Genomic DNA, 20,462 nt, shown 5'->3' with positions numbered 1-20,462 from the left:
TTCCAAGTGGATTCAGGTTTTTAGCAGTATTCATTTCCTTGAAGTTATGAAACTGAGGGCCCTGGCCTCTTGCTGGCTTTTGCCTGGGGCTCATCCTCATTTCCATGCCACACAAGCCTCCCAAGACAACTACTTACTTCTTCAAAGCCCACATGAGAGAAAGTCTCTAGAGCCCATCTACAGCAATATGGAGTCTTCCATAACATAACATAATCATGGGAGTGACATGCCATCATCTTCCCCATATTCTGTTGGTTCAGAGCAAGTCACAGGTCCTTGCCCCACACAATGGGGAGGAGACTGTACAAAAGTGTGACCATCAGAGGAAGGGATCATGGAACCACCTTAAAAGTCTGCTCACCATTCTACTAATAACACAATTCCTAAATTTGGTCTTATATTTCTCTCTTGTTCCTATGTTAAAAACAAAAGTTTCAACTGCCAGATTATAATCATTGAAACCTTACTACCTTTTGGCCTAGAGATTAAAACATTTTCATCCTTTTATGAAGCAAACTAAGTTTTGCTCAGACCAAAATTTGAGGATCAGAAACTGATCCTTAAAATCACCATAAATAATAGAATTTCCATTTACCTCTCTGTTAATACAGTTTTGTTTTTTAATGTTTATTTAATTTGAGAGAGCATGCATGCAAGCGGTGGAGGGGCAGAGAGAATCCCAAGCAGGCTCCATGGGATCTCACAAATTGTGAGATGTGACCTGAGCTGAAACCAAGCCACCCAGGTGTCCCAGCTAGTGGGAACTTTAATATTAAGTGCAAACAAATTTATATAAAAAAATAACATCCTTGTAGAAGATTACAAATAATTTTTTTTCAATTAGAATGTCTATGTTCAAATGAAATTTTGCTGGAAATGTAGTTATATTGGGATGCTACTATGTACTTAAGTGTTACTATCATTGCTCAAAATATTTTGTATGTTCCTTTTTTGGAATATTCTTAAATTAGTTTTTTAGCTATGAAAGAATACCAATCACAATCCTGAGTCGAGAATAGTCCTCTATTATCTTTTTAAAAATAAAATTGGTCTTAACCAAATTAATCATGTGATTCATAAAACTTTCCAACGAGATATATATATATATATATTTTTTTTTAAGTTTATTTATTTATTTTGAGAGAAAGAGAGAGAAAGACAGCACAAATGGGAGAAGGGCAGAGAGAAGGAGACACAGAATCCCAAGCAGGCTACTCAACATCAGTGCAGAGCCTGATACAGGGCTTGAACTCACGAACTCTGAGATCACGACCTGAGCCAAGATCAAGAGTTGGATGCTTAACCAAATGCACCACCCAGGCACCCCTGATTTGATTATTTAAAACATAAATCAAATCTAACTCAAGAGACATAGCCTGCCATTACTGAGGGTACTGAGAATCTGAATGTAATTCTAAAATAATGAGTTTCTGAAAATGTATTGAACATTTTTACTGGAATAAAAACACTTCCCAATCCTTAAAAAGTTAAACATAAAATTATCATGTGACCAAGCAATTCTACTCCTAGGTGTATAACTAAGACAAATGATATTTATAATAACCCAAAGGCAGAAACAACCCAGATGTCTATTAACAGATGAATGGATAAATTCTGACACATACATACAATGGAGTATTATTCAGATATAAAAAGAAACAAAGTACTGATAATGCTATATAACTTAGCTTCTAAAATATTGTACTAAGTGAAAATAGCCAGATACAAAAGGTCACATATTGTAGAATTCCTTTTTTTTTTTTAATGTTCATTCATTTTTGAGAGAGAGAGAGAGAGAGAGAGAGAGAGAGACAGAGCATGAGTGGGGAAGGGGAAGAGAGAGAGGGAGACACAGAATTCGAAGCAGGCTCCAGGCTCTGAAATGTCAGCACAGAGCCTGACGCGGGGCTCGAACTCACTAACTGTGAGATCATGACCTGAGCCGAAGTCGGACGCTCAACCGACTGAGCCACACAGGTGGCCCTGCAGGATTCCTTTTATATGAGATATCTAGAATAGGCATAGAGACAGAGAGCAGATTAGTGGTTACCAGAGAGGGTGGAGAGAAGGGACAAGGGGATTGATTATTTAATTGATACAGGGTGTTTTTATGGGGCGATGAAAAAATTTTGAAACTAGAGCAATATGGTGGTTGCACAATATCGTGAATACACTAAATATCAATGAATTGTATTGCTTTATTTTTTTAAAAAAAGATTTTATTTATTTTTAAAGTAAACTCTACATCCAATGTGGGGCTCAAACTTATGACCCCAAGATCAAGAGTTGCAGGCTCTACCGACTGAACCAGCCAGGTGCCCCTGAATTGTATACTTTAAATGGTTAATTATAAATTAGGTGAATTTCAACTCAATTACAGATAAAAAGACAAAAACTACAGCTTCCCAAGTACAACACTTGTACTTTTATAGCACTTAATCAGATAAATTAATTTTCCCAATTTGATTTCAAAGGAGCAAAGCAGTGGTTCTCAAACTTTAGCATACACCTGAATCACAGAGAATGCTTATTGAAATTTCTGATTCTGTAGACCTTGGGTGGGGCCTAAGAATATCCATTCCTAGTAAGTTTCCATGTGGTGCTGATGTGCTGCTCTGGAGGACACTTTGAGGACCAGTGGAGTAAAGGAAGAAATGGCTGCAGTCAGGAAGTAGAGGTTTGACAGCAGAAGGTCTGTTTGTATGGCTGGTTGGAAAGATACACAAAATGGGGTTGGAGTTAGGCTGGCTCTAGTCAAGAGCAGAAAGAGTTTTGCAACCAGTCCTGTAGAGTTTAGACTGACAAGGGGAGCAAGTGTAACAACTGTATCTGTAAATTGTGACATCAGCATGGAGAGGCAAACAGTTATTGAGAACTGAAAATTACTTCAGTTTGTTAAGAACCTTAAAGTTCTGAAAGTCAGTTTAGATTTAGGAACTGAGTGATGGAAAGGATAGTTGAGAGTACTAAATCCCCTTAACTAGGGTGGCTCAGTCAGTTGAGCATCTGACCTCAGCTCAGGTCACGATCACACAGTTCTTGAGTTCAAGCACAGAGCCCACTTTGGATCCTCTGTTTCCCCCTCTCTCTGCCCCTTTCCCGCTTGTGCTCTCTCTCTCTCAAAAGTAAATAAATATTAAAAAATAAATAAATCATCTTAAGTAGTTTAAGAAACTTGGCAATTAGAACTTTAAGTCCTAGTCTTACTATTTCATGAGATTGGCTATAAATCATTTCCTAGTGTTTTAACTGCCATGATGGAATACATTCCACTTTATATAAAGAACACAATCTTGGTCAAATTTTTAGAGTTGTCTGCTTCCACATTCCACAGAACACCTCCAGAGTATCCAAGGAAGAGAACAAAATTCAAAATTCTGCTGGCCAAAAAACTGGCCGGAAGTGGAACTAATTAATAAACTAATCAAAATGGTGATAGATATGTAGTGCTGTGTGTTACATGACACTGGCTGACTGAACACTTGAATTTGAGGAGATGGGATAGGATATTGGTGATGCCTGTGGATTACACCACTGGCAGTCTAACTGTGTAGACAGACTATCCTAACTTTTTAAAGTTTTCTTTTAAGTTGAAAGGAAAGACAATTTACTATCAGTGCAGCTGTATATAGCCAATGAATCCTTACAAATAACAAACTGTGCAGATCAGGAAATGCTAATAAAACACCCCAAATATTCTATAGACTCTTCCCTCTGGTAAGGGTTTTCCTCAAAGTAATTTTAAAAATTCACATGTGTCTAAATTATCTTTTACTTTCTATCATTGCTATAAAATGTTCTCCAAACCTTTCAACTGCCATTTTCTAAATGACTCAGGTCATATGGGAGACCAAGCAAGAGAGTGAGGCATCAGCCACATCCATCACCAGTATTAAAATGCCATGTCTTAATAGTAGTGGGAAATGACATCTTCCTTTATGAAAGAAAACAGTGTATTATATGCATATGAATAATTCAGCCTGTATCAGGTTGCAAGTTTAATGGAAACACTTACTTCCTTGAGAGCAGCTGGGATTTTTTTCTGTTTCCTCCCTGATGGAATACTATGTAAGACTGATGATAAGGCACTTGAAGGAGATTTGTGATTTCCAGGAGATCCAATCTTAGGAGAATGCTGGTGATCTAAAACAAATCAGATGCACTCATGTAGCCAATGGTAAGCATTTTGCAATTCAAGTTAATTCATATCAATAAACACTGTTGCATAAAATATCCATGGAAGGATACTTGAGAAACTGTGGACACTGAGACCCCTGGGAAAAAAAAGATGGCTGGCTGAAAGCTGAGTGGGAGAAAGACTTTCTACTGTCTAGGAATTTAAGCTTTTTCAGGTGTGAACCATGGTAAAGGAATACCCTTTTGTGCCTTCACAATTCTGAAACATGTTAATATACTACTTAATGTACTAACCATGTCAATGTACTAACTGAAATTAATTCTATAAATTTTCTTTAATGTTTACTTTTGAGAGAGAGAAACAGAGTGGGTATGGGGGAGTGGCAGAGAGAAAAGGAGACACAGAATCCCGAGCAGGCTCCAGGCTCTGAGCTGTCAGCACAGAGCCCAACACGGGGCTCAAACTCACAAACCGTGAGATCATGACCTGAGCCGAAGTTGGACACTTAACCAACTGAGCCACCTAGGTGCCCCCTAAACTAATTCCATAAACTTCTGAAAAAAAGCTCCTGACTTAAAAAAACCCCAACAACCTAAAAGCACTGTTTAGTATTGAGATATATGTTGAAATAAGAATATTATAATGAACAAAATGCTAGAAAGGGGGCTATAAGACAAGATAAGGAAGCCATTATATTTGACTGTAGAAGTTCAGTGAAAGCTGGGAAGAGAGTAAGATGTTTGAGTTGGCCATTAAGGTATAAGTATGAGTTTGCCAAGTCAAAAAGAGGAGGAAAAACACTCCCTGAAGGCAGCATAAGCAAAAGCAGAGGTATGAAATTAGATCATCTATTTGGAGAATAATAAAGCTGAGGAAAAAAAAAGGCTGGTTCTAAGGAACATGGACTGTTGTTTAAGTCATGGGAAATTAATGGTCTTTTAAGCTGGGAAGTGACATGAGCAGATTGAATTTAGGAAAAAAAAAGTCTGGCAGCAGGAAGGAAGAAGGATTTGCAGCAGAAAACCTGTTAGGAAACTATTACAGTAGACCAGATGAAAGATAGGGCTGAAATGAAGGACAACCTTTTTGCAATTTAGATCCTATAGGTTTCAGGAATTTAACCAAATCTCTCTTTTCAAAATGTAGACCTGAGCAGTCCTGCTAGCTGCATTCATCTTAACTGTGGGAACGGATACCTGCAAATAATGAGTAGGCAGATATGAGTTATCATTTTGTATTTGGTGAAAAGCTGAACATGTAGATATACCACAAAATCTCACCAAATCAGTCCAAGTGGTTAGAAATAAACTAACAAAGTGCCACCTAGTATATTTCCATAGAGAATTATTTTACAGATAGACAAAAATGATTTGTTAATGAGCAGGCAGTTGTAAAACTGAAAACTTCAAAATTACTTGAAAGTTAAAGTTCCCTTGTAACTGTTTTAATGCATTTCATCCTGTAATTGCATTTCTACAATTAGTATTCTAAGAGTTAAGAAAGCTTAATTGAATTAAGAAAGCAAAATTCTTTTTTTTTTAATTTTTAATTTTACTTTTGAGAGAAAGAGAAAGAGAGCGAGTACACATGCATGCACGGGTGTAGGTGGGGGAGGGGCAGAAAGAGAGAGGGAGACACAGAATCCGAAGCAGAATCCAGGCTCTGAGCTGTCAGCACAGAGCCCAGTGCGGGGCTCGAACCCACGAACGTGAGGTCATGACCTGCGCAGAAGACGCTCAACCAACTGAGCCACCCAGGTGTCCCAAGAAAGCAAAATTCTTAATATTTTGAGATGAGTATCACCAATCATCTTGCTCACTTGTCTAAGATGATTCTTTCGGAAGGTTGTTTGAAAGCATCTGGGAATAAAGGAATTTGTTAAATCTACTTATATATTACCTAGTTTCTGCAGTTCTTGGAAACAGTGTTCACATACTCTTGCTGGTTGATTTTTCAGGTAATCTAAACCATACTTATTTGATGAACAAGCTTGGCATACAATCTGAAAACACATTGGAATTATTTCATTTAGAATAACAGTATCAAACCATCTAGTTTGCTACAATTTATAATGCTGTCTACCTATAGTGTTTTCTAAACCTTTTCACAACCACTGACTCTCAATTACACCGCTATGGAGTTCAGGCCCGTAGTGAACTCACACACTGGAAGATGAAGAGGCCACAGATTATTATGACTGTGTGCTAAGTCCATAAAATAAAATGCTAACAGTGTTAACGTGTGCAAAATATTTGGAGCCATGTATGGCAAGCACTAAGTCCTCTGGTAGCCATATTTGTCATCATTGACATTGCCCCTGTCATCATTCCTGCTGTAACCACAATCATGTCTGCTGCACTTCTACCAAGCATTTGGCCCTGTACGAAATGCTCTCAAAACAGACCTTGTTTAATCTTCACGGTAACTGTCTGACGTCATTGCCATTTATGCTCATTTTACTAATGAGGCCATGAAGGTCTAGAAACGTCACTGGTGATAACCTCAATACTTAAAGTATCTCTATTAAATACTTAATACTTAAATAATATCTCTATTAAATACTTAGTATCTATGTAGTTTAAACAAATATCAGTAAATATGGGAGTCTATTTAACTGTGAATTTTATTTTAGTGAAAATTATCTATCATTGACGTTCTACAATAACCTTGGTAGACAGCGTAACGACTGACCTATGCCTAAATATTTAGAGAAAGTATCATCCATGATTCAGTATCTTTTTTCCCCCTGCCATGATTTACAAGAGGAAATATGCTTCCTCACTATGTACAGCCTGGAGCTATAAAAATTCACAACGGAGATGGGTGTCATCTTCTCCAACCTTTCCGCAGGCTCGGCAGTGGTGTCGTCGCCAGGTCAGAGTAAATTCACTTGTGCAGATCATACACATTGTGGCTCTGGTATCAGGGATCCAGATGGGAGCCTTTGATCCAAGAGGACTAACTTCCTCTTTATTTTCTGCATCAGCCTGGGGAAGAACAACTTTTCATTATCTCCATGCACATTGAGTGCTATAGATTCAAGTCTTTTTTTTTTTTTTTTTTTTTTTGGGCAATGCTGATGGAATTATCAAGGATGTGGGACAAATCATGGGCCATTATATTTTTCATGTTCTCAGGATATTAAGATTAGCTATATTCTAATAATCCTTTAATGCAAAATTAACTTAAAAAGACGTCTGTGGTAGTGCCATGACAGCTGATTAGTTTCTTCCTTAAATTATGTTATTTCCCAAATTTTTTACAATGAAGTTTTACAACCAGAAAAAATAAAATGTGCTGTGTGTTATCACAGACTTAGTTAGACATTAATAGGATATTTAGTTCTGAAGTTATACACACACATGTATCTTTCTGTGAAATGCATGTTGCTTTTCTAAACCCCTAGAAAAGTTTAAGGCAAAAACTGTTTGAAATGCACTGAAAAAAAAAAATAAGAAGGAAAAGACAATACCTCATCAAGACTCCTACTAGGACAGAATGTGATTCTTTTTTTGGCATACTCTTCTATTGACCTGGAAATCGCTTCTAGCCATTCATCCCTTTCTGTGGCAGAACTGTTGGGGGCAAAAGAAGGTTCCATCAACCAGATGTCAGCATTTATTCTTTGCCTTCTTCTTACTTCTTTTCCTTCTGCCATGGCGACAGATTCCACTACCCTCCAACAATGCTAGTGGCGGGCAGCAGCTCGGAGATTTTTTTGCACAAATAATCAGAGCAGGCATTACAGCACACATGGCATTTTACCAAACACAATGTTTTTTTTTTCCCCAATGTACTGCTTTATACTTTTGAAGTCTCTTAAATTTGGAAGTTTTTTTGCTGGCTTAAAAGCTAGTCATACAATTAATAATTAGGGTTATTTCCATAACCTGAGATATTATCCTAGAATTTAAAATTTTTCCAAGGAATCAAGTTTCAAATCCAAACTTACAGCATAGCATACTAGCTATTTTTAGGTTATTAATTACTAAAAATTTCTACAAAGGATACTGGAGTAAAGGAAACATGTATCTGGCATCATAAACAAATGTTTAGGAAGTGTTAACAAGGAAAATAACAACTGTAGTTGTTGTTAGGGCTCCCCTAAACTCTTCATGTTTTTTGTTTCTACCCTCAGGTCATCAGGAGCCACAGGATTCAAATCTAGACAGAAATGGGCCAAACAGGGGGAAAACTTGTTCAGAAAAAGGCATTCTCGTTCTGCTTTTTTTGCAACTACACCTCCTCCAAAAAACTCTGATGAGTGGCATTAGCACATTTAGTTTTGTATACTCAAGAGTGAGAGGCACATTTTAGGTAGTGCGTGTGTGTGTATACATAATAATCTCTCAAAATAAAATCTACCATTATAATGGGAATGGGACTGTGTAAGGAAATGTGTGTTTTAGAGAGGCATATGAAGTATGTATATAGGAGTAAAATGACCTGATATCTGCAATCTGCTTTGAAATACTTTAGGAAAAAAAATTTGTGGCAGAATCTGGATAAGATTTGAATCTGGGTGAGTGAATATGGAGTTTCATTGTATTATTCACTCTAATTTTAAGAATATTTGAGCTTTTAATTTAAAGTTTATTTATTTATTTTGAGAGGCAGTGCGCGCATGCACATGAAAGGCAGCAGGGGAAGGGCAGAGAGAGAGAGAGAGAGAGAGAGAGAGAGAGAGAGAGAGAATCCCAAGCAGGCATCGCCTGGCTCCATTTCACAAACTGAGATCATGGCCTGGGCCAAAATCAAGAGTCAGATGCTTAACTGACTGAGCCACCCACACGCCCCTAAATAATGTTTTTATAATTAAAAATCCCATTATGCAAATGGTATGAATGGGCATATTCTGTTGTATTTTGCTGAGCACAGAGCCAAGTCAAGGAGATACTAAAAAATCACTCACCTTCCCCATAATAATTATACTCAGAAATGTACCTTCCTACTAAATGGCTTAAGTGTCATTTAGAATATACACTCACGTGGTTATTAAAAAGTAGAAATCCACTTTTAAAAATAAAAATTTAAAACCAGTATAGTTCTCAAATTTTCATTATATATCAGGAATAAAATAAAATAGAATAGCTCTTATTTCTCTAATCCAAACAAAACTTGCCTCACTTACCTCTACTGCTCTACCATTACTGCCCCAGCTAGCTGCCATTTACTTAACGGTTACTACATGCCAGCCAACTGTGCTAAATGCTTTGCAAATGTCATTATATCTCACCCTCAGAGCTACCCCATGGACTATATTACTGGATCTTACACTCCTTGTCCCCAACCCCATCACTCCCACCAATCAGCATCATTTACAGATAAGCAGTCTGAGGATTTGAAATGTTAGGCAATTTTCTTTAGCCAACAACATGACTTGGTATCAGACCCAAGTGTGGCTAAAGATTGAACCCTTCACCACCATGCCATTCATCTCTGTTCTCTGAACTAAGTTCTGAAAATACATGCTCAAGCTTCCAAGGAAACATTCATAGAATCTTACTGTCCCTCCTTTTCTCTTCCCTTCCTCTACTTTTTAGTGGAAGAGGTAAGAGAAAGTAGAGAGGCAGATGGCTAATTTGAGCTTTGCCGTCTGATTTTTCTGGAGCCCTGGGAGCATGTGGAATGTGATTTGACTGTGCAAATCATATCACATATGCTGTTCTTTCATTTAATCATTCCTGGCTCTCTCTTGTGTGGGGATCTGCCAAAACAATGTTTACCAGCTCTTGATAACACATTTTTCACAGACCACACACATTTGTCTGCAGTACTGAGTAGAGACATTCTAGCCCTTCTTTTGTAACATGGTTAGCAGAAGAATCAGCATCTTCCTCAGTTAAACCAACTTAAAATGCAGTTAAACCAAGTATTCTTTTCTTTATGGAATGTGCCTATTACCTAGAAAGCAAATTTGTATTAAACAAGCACATTCTCCCATTGACTGGGATGAATTTCCAAAGGGAAAAACCTCCAATAGAAGAGATTTCAGGTATGTTAAGATCTTGCCATGCTATCTAGTACCTGTGTAACTGTGGAATGCTATTCCAGCGTCTAAAGTCCACATCACTTCATTTCAATTCATCTGAGTAGCATTTAGCAGGAGCCTGCTGAAGGCCAGGTACTAAGCTATGAACTTACATAGCATACAAAACACACACTTGTAAGGGCTCATATCTAATTAATTGAGTTGAGACATAAAAACAAGTAATTACCACATTATACAATAAAGGCAAAGTAGATGAGTAACATAGAAGCAGTAAACTACCTTATTCAGGTAGCAGGAAGGCTCTACAGAGGTGATGACTAAGTTAGGACTAGAAGAATTTAGGCGTCGACATAAACTCTGCAGTGTCTCTGTGCATCCTCATTTGCCCTCCTAGCTTTGCTTATCTTCTCTAAGCTGATGACTCCCAAATATATGCCAAGTCTGGGCCCCCTTCTGACCTCCAGATCCTTACAGACACTGTCTCATTGATGGCTCCGTCTTGATGATTGATAGGCACCTCACATTCAACATGCACTTCTGAAACTATATTCCTGATTGTTCCCCCAAAGCTGCTTTTCTCCCAGTGTTCCTTAACACAGGGAATGACACCACTATCCGACACAGTGTGCAAGCTGAAGACTCGCTCTTAATGCCTCTCTCTCTCAATCCCCATGTCCACTTAATCACTTTACTTCCCCTCCCAAACCATTCTCCACCCAGCAACCAACTTTTAAAAAGGCCAATCTGATCACATCAATCCCTAGTACAAACTTTTCAGTGGTTCATCATCCCCTAGTACAAGCTTTTCGGCTCAAGACCCAAATCCACAAGCTCTTTCCCCTGTCCCTCCAGGCTTACCTTTGATCACTCTCCCCCTCATTCTCTATTTTCATGCCATTCTGGTCTTTCAGTTCTTTGAATATGCCATGCCCCTTTCCACCTCAGCACCTTTGTACACATTACTCCTAATGAGAGCCTCCTTTCCCCTTTGCCTTGCTATCCAACTCCTACTTACCCTTCATAACTCGGTGGACACAGCAGGTCTTTCAGGAAGCTAACCTTGACTTCCCTTTCTCTACTAAAATTAGTTCAAGTTTCCTTGTTTTACAGCCTCATAGTATCTGGTAGTTTTCCTGTGCAATACTTAATCATAATAATAACTGATTGTGTTGACATTTTGTTAAGTGTATGTCTTCCCTAATGGACTGCAAGTTCAGGAAAGGAAGGGCCCTTTTAATTCTCCACTGTATCCTGATGCTTAAAACACTGCCTGGCCCAGGGAAGAGGCTCCATATTACTTGCTGAATGAGGGAATGAATTCCAGGCGGAAGCAGCTGCCTGTGCAAGGCAAAAGGATGTGAGGTAGGCTGGCATGCATGGAGAATATGTAGATCCATCTGGCAGAACATGCCATGTTTTGGTGGGGGTGGAGACAGGGAGAATGGATGGAAATCAGGCTGGTGAGGTAGACAGGAACCAGATCACAGGAGACCTTCTCAACTCCTTCCTACATGTTACAGAGTACCCAGCTCTCTGTGGTTGGGGGAACTCAGAAGAAGAGCATGGTACACTGGTGGCATTCAGTATGTGTCAGTTCTCCTTCCCCCAGGCCACCTTAATCCTTCCTTGGAAACTTACTTTCCCCTTACCTAGAACTTTCCAGTTTATCATTTCTCCTGCATAACCCACATTCAATCCATCAATAATCCTATTAACTCTGATTCTGAGCATTTCTACCATTCTAGTACAAGAAAGCATCATCTAGTTTCCTGCCTGGTCTCCCAACTTCTACACTAGACTATAATGGTTTATCTTCCACAAAGAAGCCTGTGTCCTCTTTTTAAAATATACATTAGATCATACCAACTCTTAGCTTAAGATACTCGGATGGTTTCCCATCACACTTAAAAATCCAATGACCTTATTAAGTTTTAAGATGCCCAAAGAAAGATTTACTATCATTTCCTGAACAATTTCATTTTTATTTATTTTTTAATGTTTATTTATTTTTGAGAGAGAGAGAAAGAGACAGAGTGTGAGCAGGGGAGGGGCAGAGAGAGAGGGAGACACAGAATCCGAAGCAGGCTCCAGACTCTGAGCTGTCAGCACAGAGCCTGATGTGGGGATCAAACTCAAGGGGCCTGAACTCACGAACCATGAGATCATGATCTGAGCCGAAGTCGGATGCTTAACCGACTGAGCCACATAGGCACCCCAACAATTTTTAATAAAATAGAATTTTGTTTTCACCAAAGCGTGTATGTGTATGTGTGTATTATATATATATATATATATATATATATATATATATATATATGCACATATATACATGTGCATATATATATGTATATATTTAATTTTAGAGAGAGAGCATGGGTACAAGTGGGAGGGAGGGGGTGGAGAGAAAGAATCTTAAAGCAGACTCCATGCTCAATGTGGAGGGAGCCTGATGTGCGGCTCAATTCCACGACCCTGGGATCAGGACCTGAACTAAAATCAAGAGGTGGATACTCAACCATCTGTCATCCAGGCACCCCAACCAAAGCAGATTTTTCCTTAGGATATTTAAGTGTAACTGAAAACTTGACTTTCCTGTAGGTAAAATTTCTCTGGATATTTGAAAATAAGTTTCTTGATTTTAAGAACCAGGCTTAAGTATTTGTCAGGAGCCTGTTGCATAGGGATGTGATGTTCTTTGCACTTTTGTTCAAACTCAAACTCAAACTCAAACTCAAAAACAAAAAAATCCCAAAAAAACAAAAGTCACAGTTCCAGGTGATCAAGAGTTTACCATCACTTTCCAAGTATTAATCTGGAGGATGCTTCAGGTACCACCTCCGCCCCAACACCCACCCTGAAACTGCTTGCTCTGGTGGGTAGCTGGGAAGCATGTCACAAAATCCTGGACAAACCCTCTCTCTCTTCTGTCTTCCTTAGATCTAGTGTCAGGCAGCAGTGGTCATTCCATCTCAGAAGGGTGACAATGACCCAGGGGGTTGTTCTTGTGGTCCTGATTATGGGAAGTCAGACATCTGGTCTGAATCTTTGATATCCATAGACATAGGCAGTAATATAATGGTTAAAAACATGATTTTCAGTGTCAGATATACCTAGGTTAAAATTTCAGCTTAACTGCTTATTAGTTCTATAATCTTGGATGTGTTATTTAACCTGAGTCTGCATTTTTCTCATCTGGAAGGTCAAGACAACAACACCTACTCCACTAGTTATAATGGAAATTAAAAGAGAAAATAAATATAAAAGTTTAGCATTGTGCCTGGTGTAGAGAAATAAATGGTTCCAGTTAGAACGCTCGCTGCTACTATCCAGATGCACCAGTGGAGCATGGCTGCTGGTGTCTCTTCCTGCACCAGCCAAATCCTGCCAAACATCCACTTCTGCCACTTGGCCAGTAACTCAGTAATGTACATGCACGAGTGATACAACTTCTGGTTTCCTTGGCACTTGATTTAAATAGTGGTTAATATTTTTTGATTTACACATAAGTCACTGCAGGTTCCAGTGTGAAACAATGTGGTATCATAAATAAACAACAACAGATTTAAAAGTAAAAAATTTTCATTTGTATTCTGCCCTTGCCAGTTATGTATTGTTTTTTTTTTTTAGTGTTTATTTATTTTTGAGACCGAGAGAGAGTGTGCGCGAGCAGAGCAGGAGTGGGGGAGGGGCAGAGAGAGGGAGACACAGAATCTGAAGCAGGCTCCAGGCTCTGAGCTGTCACCACAGAGCCTGATCTGGGGCTCGAACCCACAAACCTCGAGATCATGACCTGAGCTGAAGTCGGATGCTCAACCGACTGAGCCACCCAGGCGCCTCTCCAGCTATGTATTATTAAGACAACAATTGACTTTTTCTCTTAGTCTTCCTCATTTTTATGAGATGACATCCACCTCGTAGATTTGTTATGACCTTTCAATGTTATATGAAAACTTCCTAGTGAATTATAAAGCACTAGATGTCTTTAAAAACATTAGGTGCCATTGCAAAAAGATTTGAAGTATTCACTAAAATAAATAAATAAATAAATAAATAAATAAATAAATAAATAAATAAAAATTAGCAAGGCACTTTCAGCATTATTATTCTTTTCATAGGAACATTTTTATCTTTGTGCTTCTAACACATTATTAGATCACCTCTCAGACATTTTATCTACATGATAAACCAAAAGTAAACTGCATGGTTTTAGGGAAGAAAAAGAAATAAGCCTAGTAGTTAACCTAAATGTAAAAGCTATTGGAGATGTATGACTCTATAATACCAGCAAATGTTCATGTATACATGTTTTAAAATTTTACCTGGCTGAAAGGATAAAGGAACGTTCTACACTTTCAATCTTTAGTTCATTCTGATACGCTTCTTGGGTAGGTTTTCTGACCTGAAAGAAAGCAAGACAATTTGAGCAAACTCATCCTATTGCAAATCTCATCTCTGAAGCATAGCTAAAGTTGCTCAATGCTCTTGGTGCAGTCATCAACCACCAACCCTCATACCCAGCTTTATCTCCCCCTGCTGTCCCTCATCTACTCTGTGCACCAGACAGAGTTAGATACCTGCATATGCATAGGCCCAACTTTCCCACCTTCAGGCCTTGGCTCCCACCTTCAGGCCAGTATACTCGCCTCTACCTGGAATGCCTTCTCCACATCTCAGTATGGCCATACGTGACCTACTCTTTAAGGCTCTTGGCTCTTCCTCCAAAGACTTCTTCTCTGTTTCCTAGCTGCCACAAATTCCTCCACTGAGTCCCATCGAAAGTTGCACATTCTTTATTTTCTGAACTCCCCCATATTTTAATTATGCCTTCATTGGTTATTTGTACCCTTATAGGTATTTACGTATAGTGTATTATCTCACCTCTGGGTGAGGCAGAGACAAAAATCATGATTCACTTCATCTTTGTAGTTTTCACCAAACTTATTACCATGCTTTGTTTATAGTAGTTCTCAATAAATACCTTATGAATAAATTAATGTGTGAGTGAACAAATGACTACATAAATGAATAAATGAACATATAAACAGTAACACAGGGAGAGAGAAAAATTAAGGATGTGAAAAAGATGATTATCTTAGGGCTTCTTCTCTAAATATACTTGGGTTAAGAAAAGAAGTATCTTCTAACAGATACACAGACCTTCATTCCAGCCAATGAGAGCATGTTGTTCAGTTTATACATCCCAGACTGCACCGGTGTTGTATACAACAGGGCATCATTAAACTGAAAGCAGAAATATTTTACAGGGTCAAGTAAATAAACAAATTTCAGCTACAGAGACATTGGCAAGACACTGAAATAAAAAAGAAAACACTACTTTTTAATTAAAAGCTCTTTGAATAAAACACATAAGCGTGCTTATATAAACTATAACCACCCAGAATGCTTTATTAAAATTATTATTATTAAAATACAATTTCGGGGGTGTCTGGGTGGCTCAGTTGGCTGAGCATCCGACTTCAGCTCAGGTCATGATCTCACAGCTTGTGGGTTCGAGGCCCGCATCGGGCTCTGGCTTGGAGCCTGGAGCCTGCTTCAGATTCTGTGTCTCCCTCTCACTCTGCCCCTAACCCATTCCCATCCTGTCTCCATCTCTCTCAAAAATAAATAAACACTAAAAAAAAAAAAGACAATTTTGGGGCACCTGGGTGGCTCAGTAGGTTAAGCATCTGACTTTGGCTCAGGTCATGATCTCACAGTTTGTGAGTTCAAGCCTGGCATTGGATTGTCTGCTGTCAGCACAGAGCCCGCTTAGGATCTTCCCTGCCTCTCTCCTGCTCACTCTCTCTCTAAAATAAATAAACATAAAAAAAAAGAAAAAAGGTGGGGCGCTTGGTGGCTCAGCAGGTTGAGTGTCCAACTTCGGCTCAGGTCATAATCTCATGGTCTGTGGGCTCGAGCCCCACATCGCACTCTGCAAGCTGGGAGCTTGCTGTGGATTCTGTGTCTCCGTCTTTCTCTGCCCCTCCCCCACTCACACTCTGTCTCTCTCTCAAAAATAAATAATAAACATTAAAAAAGAATTTTAGGGGGCGCCTGGGTGGCTCAGTCGGTTGAGCGTCCGACTTCAGCTCAGGTCACGATCTCGCGGTCCGTGAGTTTGAGCCCCGCGTCAGGCTCTGGGCTGATGGCTCAGAGCCTGGAGCCTGCTTCCGATTCTGTGTCTCCCTCTCTCTCTGCCCCTACCCCGTTCATACTCTGTCTCTCTCTGTCTCAAAAATAAATAAACGTTAAAAAAAAAAAGATTAAAAAAAGAATTTTAGAAAGAAAAAAAATAGAAAAAAGGCATTTTCTAGAAAATGTACTCTTTTCAAGTTCTGTAACAGATACAATATTTTCTGAATTCTAAATCCCACTAAAGTATTACAATCTGACTAAATAATTGATTGAATCAATTTTCCACATTAGAAAGACATAAACTAAATTCAAAAAGGAAATAATTTCTGGTTATGCATGCATCACAAAAGACTTTGTTTCCTACATTTGAAATGCAAATAAGCAAGACAGTCAGTCAAAAATCCCACTAAAGCTATATGAATGTGTTAAGCTTATCTGTCATGTACAAATGTCTCCTTCCATTAGGCGATTATCCCTTCCTCCGGCTCATCAGAAACACACATGGCCACTTACCAGGAAAAACACTCGGGGCTGCATGACTTTCCGAGACAGCTTCATCAGAGTTCCCTCTTTCAGAAAAACCTGATTCATCCAAACAAATACGCATTTAATCCCACCATCATAACACAACTATGATAAATATCTAATTTGTTTTTCAACTTTCTTTACCCCGAATTTTTTTTGGGGGAACAGGGCTGGGTGGACATAGTTGCCATGTCACTTTTTACAGTTATGGTTTCTTTTTAAGCTGCTTAAGGAACTGGACAAGCCAGCAGAGTTTCATAAATCCAGTATTGGTCCCAGGGGTACTATGTGGTCTGAAATGTAACTGACTGAGCGTGTACTTGATCCTAAGGCATAGCCAACATCCTGACAATTGCACTTTGTAATTTTCCTGAACTCATTTCCTACGCCACTGTTGTGCTCTATGAGGAGCACCAAAATACCAATTTTCTCCCTCCCCTCTTAAAGATTTTAAATGAAATTGTCTTTAAAGCTGTGTGAGGTCAGTTAGTATTACACAATAAAATGATCCTATTTAATCAGATACTCTGTGGGGTTCCTTGCCTTTCTCCTAATTGAATTGAACTTCTTGTCACAGTGACTTAAATCATGAATGTTTTGAATGGATAGAATGAGCTTGGTTGATCCAGATTGAGTCAGTGAAGAGTAACAACAACAAATAAACCTATTTTCGTAACTGAAATGAAAAATAGCTACAAACAGTGTCTAAATACATTGTATTAAGTTTGCAAAAGGCAGTCTAAAAACACTTACTCGTCCAGGTTGCACTATTTCATGGTGTCCATTTAAGCTGTATTGAATTTGCATAAGTTTCTGAAAGTTGTCCTACAGAAAGAGAATGTATAGCATATGAAAGGCCTGGGCTTTTAGGTTCAATAGTATAACAGCTACTGACATCAAGACACTTACCCCTTGCTTCATGGTGTCATTGGCGTGGTTGGCTACCTCAATAACAACAGCAAGGGCATCTAAAATGTATAGGAACAGAAGGGACATCAGGTTATTCCAATGAATGGCAACATTAAGCAATTCCAGAGGGCCAGATAGCAAGTTTATAGCAGCAAACCCTGGAGGAGCTTGGGTCTGATGAGGGCAATACCAACGAAAAACAGTACTCATGAAGAAAAATGAGCCCAATACTCTAATGAGACATTATAGGCTGTATGTGTCAATAGTATAAATGTCAGGGTTGCTTTGTGCTAAGATTTGATTACCCTATTGAATGTTTACAAGGATAAGGAAAGGATTTCACCTGGAAGTTAAAGACCATTCCAGTATAAAGTGCCTTGGGAGAGAAGTACCGTGGCACAGGGGACAGGAAACCAGAACTATGAAAAGTAACGATTTAAGAGGTTCAGGGCTTCGCTGCCTTCTCTTGGTCTGATCCCAAGGGGAAAGAAATACCACAAAGAAGCATGTGAGGCTTTAGGAAATTACATGCACTATTTTGTGAGCTGAGTAATTTATCTGTGTTTATTCTTATTAACCCCTCGCCTTTAACAAAGTGTTTTTGAATGCTCTAGTCTTGTCATCTTCATAACTAGATATAAAGGGGAAAGTCTGCACTTTGTCTCCTTTTGGGCTATAGTTGTTCTTAAGACAGTAATGCTTCCCTACAGACATGGGGACATATGGAAAGACAATTTTTGGTTGTCACAGTGACTGGGAAGATCCACTGGCCTTTAGTGGGTAAGAGCCAGGGATGCTAAGCATCTTGCGAGACTAATTACAAGTTCATATAAAGAAGGTTATCCGAAATGACAGTAGCACTCCCACAGAGAAAAAATGGTAGAGTATTATTTATTTTATTTTATTTATTTTTGTTTCTTTTAATATGAAATTTATTGTCAAATTGGTTTCCATACAACACCCAGTGCTCATCCCAACAGGTGCCCATCTCAGTGCCCATCACCCGCTTTCCCCTCCCTCCCACTCCCCATCAACTCTCAGTTTATTCTCAGTTTTTAAGAGTCTCTTATGGTTTGCCTCCCTCTCTAACTTTTTTTCCCCCTTCCCCTCCCCCCTGGTCTTCTGTTAAGTTTCTCAGGATCCACATAAGAGTGAAAACATATGGTATCTGTCTTTCTCTGTATGACTTATTTCACTTAATGTAATACAAAAACTGGTAGAGTATTAGAGAGGGAAGTATGTCCCCCTGAGGCTGGTGTGGTAGTGGCAATAATCATCAACAAAAGAACTATAAAAAAGAAAAAAAAAGAAAAAAAGAAAAGATCAATTTCTGGCAAGAGGTTGAGGTTTTTTTGGTCCCATTACTGTAACCTACCAATAGATTCTCTTTCTGGTGTTAGCCTTAGAGGGTTCTACATTCTTCAAACATGTATTATTATCACCATTATCAAAGAAAAGCAGTACTTCCTTATAGATACCCCAGGCATTTATCAGAATTTACTGCACATGACACTCAGCACAGCAGACATTCAAGAGTGATCCCGGACACATTCCCTTCCTTCTGGCCCATGTGAATTCCCAGTGCGCAGGGAGAAAAGGTTTAGGATTTCACAAGTGGATACAATGATAAAACGGCTGCTATCTGGTCACCAGGCCTCCAAGCTCTACCTTCTCCTATCCATTTTGCAATTCTATTTTCCCCATGTCACCCCTTTAGGGATCCCTTTAACTTTTCTGCCAGCCTTCCAAAGGCATATTTGTCTCATTTTCTCTCACCTCTTGGGCAATCTCATCTACAACTTGTCACTGTTTTACTGCCATGCTTCTGGCCACACAGTGCACTTCACTGTTCACTGCTTCTTTGAACCTATGTCTTTGCTGAAGGGTGTAATTTCCTTTAAGCAAGCTCCTTCATCTCTGGTGCTATATTTGTTTTATCTGGAAAATGGAGCTAATAACTCACTTTCCTTGAAGGCAGGAGCCCTGGGAGAGATGTTTTGAGGCACTAGTCACTAAGTTGTGGCTAAAATTTTCATCTTCACGAGCCAGACTCTGGTCTGGAATGCCTGCTCTCCCTCTCGTCCACCCTTCAACTCATCTCCAGCCCCACTTCTCTCTAAGCAAAGCACTGTCTCTTCAATCTTTGCATCTTCCCCACTCTTTGAAATGATTCTGTACTGCTCACTACATCCTTACTTTAAATTTTTTTAATCTTTATTTTTGAGAGAGAGAGAGAGAGATAGTGTGTGAGTGGGGGAGGAGCAGAGAGAGAGGGAGACACAGAATTCGAAGCAGGCTCCAGGCTCTGAGCTGTCAGCACAGAGCCTGATGCGGGGCTTGAACCCACAAACCATGATATCATGACCTGAGCCGAAGCTGGACGCTCAACCGACTGAGCCACCCAGGCGCCCCACATCCTTACTTTAAAGCTATCTGTTTTGTTCTTTATCTGATGGGTATTACGGACTTTACTCTTCAACTAGATTACATGTTCACCTAAGACAAGAAGCACACCACATACTCCACTCCAAACTTTGCCTTTTTTTTTTAAAAGCACCTTTAAAAGCAAAACACTTGCAAAGAGAAGATGTTAGATTAGAAGTAAAATGATTAAGAGAATGAGTAAGAATCTCCACAAAATGGGATAAAAACCTATTCAGCTTTGTAATCTGAAAATGTTAAGGATGTATAAGAATTGTAATCAGAATTCATAAAATTAATGGAGTATGGACATGGACTTCAGATTAGAGCCAGGGATATACC

General features: G+C 39.0%; 1 protein-coding gene across 3 annotated transcripts in view; it reads right to left on the bottom strand.

Moving 5' to 3' along the window:
• The window catches only part of FGD6 (FYVE, RhoGEF and PH domain containing 6), a 115,761-nt gene that overhangs the window by 6,677 nt on the left and 88,622 nt on the right, over nucleotides 1–20,462 (bottom strand). For all 3 annotated transcript variants that reach the window (XM_086712623.1, XM_025926921.2, XM_086712624.1), the window contains 9 exons: nucleotides 17,700–17,758; nucleotides 17,544–17,615; nucleotides 16,779–16,847; nucleotides 15,288–15,371; nucleotides 14,450–14,529; nucleotides 7,611–7,713; nucleotides 6,979–7,125; nucleotides 6,038–6,140; nucleotides 4,016–4,143 (listed from right to left, as the gene is read on the bottom strand). In XM_086712623.1, coding sequence (XP_086568749.1) covers nucleotides 4,016–4,143; nucleotides 6,038–6,140; nucleotides 6,979–7,125; nucleotides 7,611–7,713; nucleotides 14,450–14,529; nucleotides 15,288–15,371; nucleotides 16,779–16,847; nucleotides 17,544–17,615; nucleotides 17,700–17,758 — 845 coding nt within the window. The remainder of the gene's footprint in view (nucleotides 1–4,015; nucleotides 4,144–6,037; nucleotides 6,141–6,978; nucleotides 7,126–7,610; nucleotides 7,714–14,449; nucleotides 14,530–15,287; nucleotides 15,372–16,778; nucleotides 16,848–17,543; nucleotides 17,616–17,699; nucleotides 17,759–20,462) is intronic.

This window comes from Puma concolor, chromosome B4 (genome assembly GCF_028749965.1).
Source record: "Puma concolor isolate L17-30 chromosome B4, mPumCon1.1.hap2, whole genome shotgun sequence".
Lineage (NCBI taxonomy): Eukaryota > Metazoa > Chordata > Mammalia > Carnivora > Felidae > Puma > Puma concolor.
The sequence above is the reverse complement of the archived record's forward strand: the minus strand, read 5'-3'. Positions and strand labels throughout refer to the sequence as shown.